Here is an 11034-nt window from a genome sequence, read left to right as displayed (position 1 = left end):
ATATAAATGTGTGTGTGTGTGTGTGTGTGAATGAGAATGGGGTGTGTCCCTCAATAGAAATTCTTCCATCTGGGTTCAGATCGTAATTTTTACAATGTGAATTTAATAAAATCACATAATCTGACAGAACATTGTTTTTGCAGATTAAATGTGAGAGTGTTGTACGTTGCACTTAAACCAGTGTGTGCATAAAAAGGTTCTCAGGCACGCTGCCTTAACACACAGGAAGATTCAGTTCAATAAGGCTGCGTGTGTTTTATATAACGGGAACTAGGTCTTATATCCTGCTGTAGTGCTTTTGTGCACGATTTCACATATGGCTGTAGAAATGTGTAGAAATGAAATTTTTTGTAACATCTGGGGAGTAATTTCCCAAGTTGTTAATGCATTGTATTAAAGTTATTTTCTTGCTATATATATGTCGTATTTTTTTAAGATTATGAGCTGAAAGTGGACGTTTTATAGGTGTGTATTGTACTACCTGTGAGTTTCATACTGTGTTAAATGATAAGGCACTCTGAATCAGTGGGTCTAATGCGTGTTGGGTAAAAGGAACTGGGGAAAGACAAGAGGAAATGCATAGAAAGGCCAAAAAAGGTATGCTGAAACTGAATTTAATGATAAGGTAATCAGGTTTGATATATTGTTTTGACCTATTAGAACATTATATTTATTTTTTGTGTAGGTTTGGTTGTGGGGACCGCCATAGCAAACAAAACAATACTTGAGACAGATCTTATCACCCCCATCACCAACACCACCAGCACCTTCATCACCAACACCACCACCTTCATTACCAACACCAGCACAATGAACACGACCATCAATTATGATCAAACTACCATCAAGACAAGCAACTCAAGTACTGAAATGAACGTCAGCACTGAATCTTCTGGTGAGAGCTATTATCTGAACTCCTTTTACAATAAAGCCTATACTGTAAAGCAGTTCTTTCAGATATTTTAACCCTTGTAAATGGTCCAAACTTCACAGTTTCTTATTTTTCTTAACATAAAAAAAATGTTTTGATTGTTTTGTTGTAGGAAACAGCGCAATAAGTGTTGCTACTACAGGTAGAGCAAAGCCCAGCAGTCAGACTGTCCCTGAAACTAAATGGACCACAAAACCTCAAACCACACCTGCACCGGGTGGTCCTGTGACATCTCAAACCACAAAAGGCACATTCCCGAAGAGTAAGCTGGGACTGATTTCTTACATTACCAAAATCAGCATGATTATTCATAGCTCTCTGCATGCCAATAACTGTGTTGATTGTAATAAACCCTTCATCTGCAGATCAAACAGATGAAACAGTTGTTGCAACAATCCAATTGAAAAGGTTCGCACGATTTTGCAGTTCTCCTCATTTCGACAGGATTAGCTCACAGCCTCGTCATGCAACCGTTTTTAGTGGAAAACCTCAGATAAACCCTGGCGTGTTTGCATCGAGGCACGTTTTGCAGCTAAACATTCAGATATTTTCTGCAGGAATAAAACAAGAATGATGGAGGCAAACATAAGTTCCAGAGGCCAGAATTGGCCTAGCAAAGATACGAATTTGGTCCACTGGACATCTTTGTGGCCCTTGATCTTAAATGAGTTTCCCTGAGCTAGAGGAAAGAGTTGCTTGAAATTGCTTGAAACAAAAGTGCAAATGAATATGAATATCCTTAATGTCAGCTGTGGGTGTTTTTCGATTGGATTATGGATAGACTAACGTTTTATGACAACTCATTGGCAGGTTTTTTATTTCATACAAGCGTCTTGTATATCTCACAGGTTCCACGTCCAGTCCAAAGACAGCTGGCTCTGACAAAACTGGTGAGTTAAACATACGTCAGCATGTCTGTGCCTCACAGAGGCTAGAACTTTTCTGTCAAATCTAGTGTGTAAATCTACAGTCACATGCCACTTCATTAAGTCCACCTGTTCTTCTGCTCATCGATCAAATATCTGCTCAGCCAATCACATGACAGCAACTCAATGCATTTAGGCATGTGCATGAACAAGAGAGCGTCAGAATGGGAAGAAAGTTTTATTTAAGTGACTTTAAATGTCACGTGATTGTTGGGGCAGGATTGAGTATTTGGGACAACTGCTGATCTGGTGGGATTTTCCCCACACAACCATCTCTAGGGTTTACATAGAATGATCTGAAAAACAGAAAATATCTAGTGAGCGGCAGTACTCTGGGAGAAGGATAATAGATTGACTGCAGGGAAAAGCAACTCAAACTATCAGTTTGTGCTCGACACAAGGTGTGCAGAAGAGCGTCTCTGAATGCACAACACATTAAATCTTGAAGCAGAAGGGCAACGGCAGCAGGAGGCCCCATCAGGTGCCACTCCTGTTGTATAAGAACAGGAAAGTGAAGTTACAGTTTGCACAACTCAACAAAACTCGAAAACTGAATTTGAAAAATGCTACCTGATCTGTGGCGTTCTGGTGGTAGGGTCAGCAATATGCTGTAAAAGCATGGATCCATCCTGCTTTGTATAAATGTCAGAATGGACCAGAAACTTCTGAGGAATGTTCTCAGCACCCTGTTGAATCTACGCCTCGGAGAATCAAGGCATCACTGATTGCATAGTGTAACTAATGAAGTGTCCTGTGAGTGTAGGTCTTTACTTGGAGGTCTGTGGGTCACAGTGCATAGCCACAGTGTTGGCAGATGTGCTTCACTCTAAACATGAATTGTATTTCCTCCTTCAGGTATCATCGTTCTAGTCATTATCATCCTCGTGGTTGTGGCATTTTTACTTGTCTGTTACGTGACAAAGAAAAGAAGAAGAGTAAGTAAAGAAGCTCTACATTCAATACCCAACAAAGAATGGTTTGACTGGGTTTCATACTGTTTGCTAAACATGTAGGTACAGACAGCGATTTATTCATTAAGACTGGGAGTGTGCGGGGAACTGATATCCTTGTTTGGTCCAAAGATTTTTTCAAAATGTGTGGTATCATGGTCATATAACTGCAGCTTTTGTTGCTCAGTTTAAGCCAGGGATCTGTGTTGCATGTAAAGAAAAACATTTAAATAAAGGCACTAATGCGTTCCCCTGTGTTCTGGATCTCCTCAGCGCTACTCAGTTGATTTTTCCTCCAGACAAGATGAAGTCAACATCCCTCTCAGCACCGTGGAGCCTGTTGATACCGCACCTCAAAATGGTCAGTTATTGGCTGGAGACAATGTGTCGCCTTAAATATAACATCGTTCTGTTTTTTGAACCAGGTTCCTCCATCTGAATAAATAAACATTTTTCCTGTCTGAATATTTTTCAGGTCTGAAAACCTTCGAAAGTACAGAAACTACTGCGAAAGAGCCAGAAGAACTGGAGGCAAAGCCAGGAGGCGCAGATGAAGTTAAACCCGAAGCACAGGAGGAGCAGAAAGGTAAGAACAAACCTGTCTGGATCTTTTTCACAATATTTGACTTGTCACAATAGGAAACCCAGATTTTACTCACAACTTCAACAACGGTTTTTTGATATTGTACCAATAATTCACTTTGAATTTTTCACACCAGCGCCTTTCCTGTTATGATGTGTTAAAGAAAATGGTTTCCGCGTGTGTGAAACTCAGATAAACAGCATGTGTTTGGTGGATTAAAAATGGTGTGAGTGTATAACGGTGTTTGCCACTTCCTCTTTCTTAAGATGTGTTAAGAGAACAAAAAGGAAGTCCTGTTCGTGACACCGCTCCTCACACGTTACCGTAGCAACATCCACGGATGCTGTAAATATTGAAATAGTGAAATCTTTATGTGTACATGACTCAGACGTTGACTTAACGGTTAACACGAAACTTAAAATATGAAATGAAGTCAGTTTGTTTAGAGGGAAAATCTGATGCAATACACACCAGTCTGACTCACACAGTTCTCCAGTATTCTGAAATGTGTGTGTGCACAGCTAACAAAGTTTTCTAGTTTAAAAAAAGCTCCCACAACAGATGCCCTGCAGTACTTTAGCCCACCACTTGATGGAAATGGGAGCTAAGTTAAGAAACAAGGAGTATGGTTAGTTTCCCTTTACCCAAGTAGATGCAAGATCTAATAAATAAATAAATCCTGAGGTTGTGGAAAGCTGTATTCCTAAGCCTTTGTGCAGGGAATCATGGAGATGAGCTTTTGCTCTTCTGTGACTTTTATATACAACATTGTTCCCTTTTTGCCATGCACTTGCTCATTAAAATGTTGTTGCTTTAATATTTTCGTTTCCTTGTAAATGAATAAAGTTTGTCCGATCCTAGTATTCTCCTTGTGTGACATTGTGGCGTGTCTCTCTGACTTCCCCAACAATGTCTTGTCCCAGTTGTTGTGAAAAGGGTCTGCTTTTTGTTTGTTTCCCCCTCTCGTGTGACAGTAAAAATGAAATTTTGCCATCTGTGTTTGATACTAATGTTGTCTAATCTCTGTGACAAGAATCTGTAGCACCTACTAGAAATGTACACTCACTTGCAGACATTTGGGGAACTGCTACTGTTGGTTTTGTGGGCAAAAGAGGTGTCAAGACAGCAAGTTAGTTTCATTGTTTGTTAAAAAAAATTTTTTTAATATCTACTATTTTAGGGCTTGAAAAAATCATTTTAAATTTGAAGAAGGAAAAGTTGATTTGGGGGGGGGGGGCAATAGTTGAATTCGGTGTGAGAGGAAACAAGCATATACGCCCTTTTCAGGCTTTGGAAATTGAAGCCTGCTAAACACATGTCATTTCCATATAGGTAGTTTATGACATAGTACTGTGTAAAAAATCTTGTGCCCGTCGTTGCTTCTTCTGTATTTTACTGGAAACAGGTGCAGCAATTTAATGAAAAATCCACAATCATAAATGGAAATACAGCATATGAGGCAAAAAAAAGACCTCTTGAAAGCAAATTTTAAACAAACTAGAAAAAGTTGCATTTCCTGCAAAAATGCAGTGTGAATGCCGTGTAGTGGAATCTGAAAACAGCAGAAGAAGGAGAGCTATCTGTTGAAAACACTGTGTAGAAGCTGAACTCTGCTGAAAGCAGATTACATGTAAGCAGGGAAGATGTGCAGCATCTGTCACATGTACTCGAACCCTTGCCACCAGAGCTCACGGCAGCTGCGCATCCGACTGCGCCAAACCAGTTCTGGTCTCAAACATAGATATGATGAGAGAGAAAAAAAATGTGCACTGTGCAGAAGAAAAAAAAAAAAGAGGTGAAAATGCTGAATGTTCAGCAAAAAAGAGATAAGGAACCTGAAAATTGTGCTGAAAAGGGGTGAAAAGGCTGAAAACTGCTGATAAGAGGGGAATCAGCAGACTTTCTGCTGAAAAGAGGAAAAGAAGCTGAAGTTTGTGCTAAAAACAGCTTAAGAAGCTGGAATTTGTGCTGAAAAGTAGTGAAAAACTGAAAATGTTGCAAAAAGAGGTGAAAAGCTGAAATTTGTGTGGAAAAGAGTTTAAACAGTGGAAGTGTTAACTGAAATTTTTTTTGCCATAAGCGGGATTCGATCCCGGGCCTCCTGGTCAGAGAACGACTGCCCCTCTCACTGAGCTAAAACGTGGCTCAGCCCAGCAAGCAAAACTAGTGATCACACTGATAATGTGGTCCCTGTTAGCAAATGGGCCAAAAAATGGCATAAAAGGCTGAATATCTGAAAAAGTATAAAAGTTATCATCACCAAAAGATATAGCAGAAATAGCAGAACAGTTTAAAGTTTGAACGGTGAAAATCGACTGAAAACTGAGGGAGTAGTTAAGAAATGGAGCAACTAGAACAATAAAGGATAAAGAATAAAGAGAAACAGGGTCTCAATAGTGTGAATGCCTCACAGGCATTCACACTATTGAGGTGTAGCTCAAGATCAGCCTATTTTCTTGCATGTCAGATAGAGTGGTGTATAATCTTGTGCAGAGCGGTGCACAGACACAGATCTAACACAGACCCTGACTAGCAGAAAATAATGACTGCGCCTCACATTGACAGGCATCTTAAATCCACACATTGAGATAAGCACATTGTTGTGACTTTTGCAAACTGCGTGTCGTGCAAAAGGGGTATGGGCTGACGTTTTTAGGAGACTTTTCACTTGTCTTGTCTTGCTGACCACTGAGAGAGCTTTGCACTTCCAGAAATATTGCATACTGATTCAAACGGTGCATTTGTTACAGTTTATTTTGGTTGGGTTTAATATTTTTCTTCAGGATCAAAATTGCTGTACAGCTATTTTATATAGAAAGATTTAACTAATGACACAAAAGCTGACTCTTATCACCCATTATGATCTTTTATCAGGACCGAGTACTCCTCTGGCCAGTGAGTTGGCAACATTATTTATCATTTGTATTTGGACTGATCACAAATACTTCTCTTTTTTTCTCTGTACAGTGGCCATTTTTAAACAGAAAACTGTGTTTTAACCGTGGATACATCTCAAATATACAGATCAAATAACGCTCACACAGAAATCTAGAAATAAGCAATAGTTACTCACGTGTTGTCGGTGTGTTTAAGCATCAAATCAAAGCAGGCAGGATTTACTCACAATTGACAGCAAAAGCAAGGAAAGCAGCTGTCCTGGCTCTCTCTGAAATGAACCAATCAAAGGTCAGTTTGATAGCAAGTTAGTCTGCACAGCCCTTGACCTGAAAGGCAGCATGTATAAAAACTGCCATCAGTCTAGAAACGCACAATAATTTGCTCAAATGTGGGTATAATAGCTTGGTATATCTACAGGAAGTGTTTGAGGTGCTTTTTTTCAGCCATCCCACTGAAAAATCGAACACACGTGCTTCTATTTTTCAGCATTTAGAATCAGACTATATGTGTTAACTTGACGAGAAGCACTTTTTTTCCCCTTTTTTTAATGTAAATATTTAAATAGTGATTGTACTGTACTGTGAGTAAGTCAATACTGTGCTTGAATGGAAACACAAATCCAAGCTGCTGTTAACCAGCTGCTTTTGCTGCACTCAAATAAATATTTATGCCCAAAATCCTACGTAAATGTCCCGTGTAACTTTGTAACATAACTACAATGCCAAATGGAATCTGGTCAAATGAAACCTAGTTGACTGGTATACATGTCAGCTAGGTTTCACATTTCACTGTGTTATTACATCTTCCAACAAACCAATGCATTCTCATAAACTTATAATAAATCTATTAAAAATACATAGCAGTGGGTTTGTGGTTTGTGGAAGCTGCCCCACCATATTTGAATTCAGTGGCCAGGAATGACTCCTCGCTTCTTACTAATGGCATTTTATATTTGCGGCTAAAAACCGGCCACATATGTAGTAAGTTGTGCCTCAAACTTTAAACTCAAGATATTAAGCATAATAACTATGGTTTATCATTAGAGGCGGGGTCTTTTGATCCTTTTCCTCCTCACCTAAAATCTCATCTACTGAACTGAAGTCAGGGCTCTAACACAAATGCTAATTAATTACAGATATTATTGCACGTTCTTATTCTCAGTAGATTAGACATGTAATCTTACTGTCTCCAGACAGTTGACAAGTTTGCTATATGAAAACACCAGCTGGCTATAGGCTAACATTATGTCAGTTAATATTAGGCTTGAGTATCCTAAAAATCTCACCTTTCCTCTGATAAACAGTTACATACTCACGTCATATGAAATTTTATTTAATTAGTGGTGGAGTCCAGCAATTTTAGACCCACTTCAAAGGTTTCACTAATGCTAGCAAACAGCAGGTAACACAAGCTAACAACAGCTAACAGAGGCTAACAGTAGCTAAAACAGTAGCACTTACCAACAGCTCAGAATATCCCCAGCAACAATTCAACTCGGTAAGGCTGTCATGGTCAAAAGTGAGCTGATTCACATTGCACTCCTTTCACATAGTTTTAGAGTCCTTTTCCAGAGTGAATAAAGTTTCTCACCCAACATTGACAGCTGAGGTAAACAGTAGACCGACAGCCTTCCACAAGTAGGAAAAAACCGAGTTATAATTTTTATTTTGTTTTGTTTTTATCGGAGAACTGTACATGTGCAGCTTTTTCAATAACAAGGTATTCCTCACTTTATACTATATTTTACTCTTAAGGCAAAGGCTTATGGTGAGCTATATGTGGGGCTGAACAGAAACGAGAAAAAGGCTTATAAAGATCAGCTAGGCAGAGCTCAAACTGGAAAGGATGTGCAGCAGATTAGGGTGGTTAAGGATAGACATTGAACTCTTATAAAAAGTGAAGAGAGTATGTTGAGAAAGAGTACTTTGAGGAGCTGATAAGTAAGGGAAATGAGAGAAAAAGGACAACGGATGGAGGACAGTGAATCAGGAAGTGCAGAGGACTTGCAGAGGAGTGGAAGAGGCAGCTGGTCCAGATGGACGGTATGAAGATACGTTTAACCAGGACGTTTAACACAGTTCTGGAGGGAGCGATCATGCCTGAGGAATGGAGAATGGATGTGCAGAGCTGCGTCACTACAGAAGATAAAACTGAAGAATCATACCATGAAGCTAGTTGTTGAAGCTAGGGTTAAGAAGAGAGGTGATGATCAGTGAGCAGCAGTATGGTTTCATGTCAAGAACGAGCTCTACAGACGTGATGTTTGCTTTGAGAGTGGTGATGAAGAAGTACTGAGAACGTTAGACCTGTTGTTTGCAAATAGATGTGTTGCCCCCTGGTGGCAGTTGAAAATAAAGCAAAGAGTTGCGCATTGGCTTCATGTTTAAAACCCAAACGAAATAGTAGTTAGAGGCTGATTCATGCCAGGAATCCACCTGTGAAGAATAGTTTAGCAAAGGCTCGAATAACGACTGACCAGCCAGCTTAGTCATTCCACAATTACGTCTTGAAGAACAGCCATCTTCCTCTTTCCTTGATTTCTCCTTTCCCTCTCCCTAAGACTGGGTCAGATAATAATGGGGCCGCCCTACTTTCCCACAGCCTCCAACAGCTGCATGGCTGTGGCTCATTAGGAAGTGATCACTAATCAGCTGCCTCATTACCAACATGGTGGCCCCCTCAAATGCTTTTGCCCAAGAAATATCATGCCTGAGGACAAACTACTTCAGGCTGTTTAAGTGGAAATGCTGTGATTATGGGGCACCTAAATAATTCAAACAGCGGTTCTGCAATGTCATCTAGATTTAAAGGAAAAAATGAAGAAATGTTTCAAGAATTTCACACAATTAACTTATTGCAAAAGTTTAACATTCTGTCGAAAAGGTATGACACAAATACAGGGGCATTCCAGTATTTTCAAACTCAGTCCGTGTGTTTATTCTACTTATCCACATTGTTTCAGTTTCCATTTATTTTAATCACTGTTTTTTTATCTTGAGAACCACAAAAAACAGCTGTGCTTTCTGCTTTTGTTGTCCTTTACAGCTGAGACTGATAAATCTGTTGCTGATCCCAGCACTGAGTCTGCAACTCCAGCTCCTGCTCCCGCTCCAGACAGCTCTGAGGACAAGCCCAAAGCGGATGTAGCTGAGCCTCCTGCACCTGTGGAGTCCACTGTGGAAGTCAAAACTGATGATGAGGCCGCTGTCTCCAACAAGACTTCAGTGGAGTCCCTGAAGGAGACAAATGAGAACAACAGCAACAACGCTGGCTTCATTCAGACGAGAAGTTGGTATTTAGATCATTTGTTCCCTCTAAACATTCATCACAGGTCCTTCACCTTCGGAAATCCTAAAATACAGTTTACAGAAACGCCCGTATAGTACACTGAGGATGATGCAGGCCTTCAAACACTCAGGTCTCATGGATTTGTCTTAACAAATCCCAAACTCGCTCGCGAACTTACTGTTCTGCTTTAAGGGGTAAACGTTCAGCTCTTCCGCGTTCATATCCGAGTTACAACAAAATGCAACATTTCAACACACTGCCATCTAACAGAGAAACAACAAAAGCAGAACTTTCATGCATATTGTGAATTCCTTCCTCTATTTACCCTGAAAATCTAGTTTACTGTGAAACATTGGAAGGTAGATTAAGACTTTTTCTTTCAGCCTGACATGTGTACACAGTTCTTAGTCAGTGTAATTGTGTAAAGGATCTTCTCTAAAATGAGTGTGAAAGAATGCCCCTTCTAGTGGTTGGATAGTGTAAGTAATAGGGAATAACAGCATGTGTAGGTGTGATCTTTGCGATCAGCTGAACTCGAATCAAACTGATCTTCTAAAAATTGTCTTTTTGTGATAAATTTATTTAAGCAAAATCACTTAAAGAGTACTGTGACAGACTAGAGGTGTATCCAGGGTGTACCCCACTTCTTACTCTGTGGCATCTGGGATAGGCTCCCCCACTGTCAAAGTAAACCAGGAAACACAGGACAAGCACGGCGACCGAGAACTAACCACGAGACACGGCTGAGAGGGAAGACAGATGACTAAACATAGAAAGAACAAACCCTACACTAGAGATGTGACACACTAAACATGGAAGGCAAAGGGACAAAACCTAAGAACCAGGAATCCCAAAGACACAGACATGACACTGACTGAGAAGACAGGGGACGTGGAACATGGAGCATTGGAGGCGCACAGAAGCAGACACCAAGAGAAAATCATAAATAATGAAATCAATGACTATAAATAACACAAAAACACTCTGTCAACAACCATGACACCATTCAAATTTGGCTTAAGTCCATCAAGGTCTTCAGTGTCAACTTAATTATTAATTTATTGGTTGGAAAATGACAAAAAGCCGTGTGTATAGTCAACTTAAATTACTGGAAAAAGATTAAAAATATCAAGTATGATTGATCGGTAAAGAGATAATAATGCTGTATAGAGCTATTTAAAACTATGTTTTTACTGCCATTGTTTGTATTGGCACCATATGGGCATACGGGCAATGATATGGATATGTGGATTTTTAATATCACGTTACTTCGGACCTCTAACCTGTTCTTCAAGGTCAAATAAGGTCAAACTTTCACAAAATGTCTTTAAACAGATAAGAAATTATGCTGGCATACCCAGAAGAAAAAATGTTTAGATTTTATTTAGATAATATCTCTTAAATTTGTGTTTTAAAGTGACACTTTGCTGGTTTTTTCCCCAAAATTGTTTTTTTTTT

General features: G+C 39.6%; 1 protein-coding gene across 2 annotated transcripts in view; it reads left to right on the top strand.

Moving 5' to 3' along the window:
• Positions 1-542: 542 nt before the first annotated feature.
• LOC102216201 (uncharacterized) overlaps positions 543-11034 on the top strand; it is a 23934-nt gene continuing 13442 nt past the window's right edge. The window contains exons 1-8 of one of the 2 annotated variants that reach the window (XM_005726936.2): positions 543-597; positions 686-895; positions 1044-1193; positions 1780-1821; positions 2713-2792; positions 3081-3168; positions 3283-3393; positions 9334-9576. In XM_005726936.2, coding sequence (XP_005726993.1) covers positions 576-597; positions 686-895; positions 1044-1193; positions 1780-1821; positions 2713-2792; positions 3081-3168; positions 3283-3393; positions 9334-9576 — 946 coding nt within the window. In that variant the 5' untranslated portion in view covers positions 543-575. Of the gene's footprint in view, positions 598-685; positions 896-1043; positions 1194-1779; positions 1822-2712; positions 2793-3080; positions 3169-3282; positions 3394-9333; positions 9581-11034 lie in introns of both variants that reach the window. The other variant, XM_005726937.1, reaches the window with a different exon arrangement.

Source organism: Pundamilia nyererei, unplaced genomic scaffold (genome assembly GCF_000239375.1).
Source record: "Pundamilia nyererei isolate P.nyererei 1_Seehausen unplaced genomic scaffold, PunNye1.0 scaffold00022, whole genome shotgun sequence".
NCBI classification, from domain to species: domain Eukaryota; kingdom Metazoa; phylum Chordata; class Actinopteri; order Cichliformes; family Cichlidae; genus Pundamilia; species Pundamilia nyererei.
Note: the sequence above shows the minus strand (reverse complement) of the source record. Positions and strands in the feature narration are given on the sequence as shown.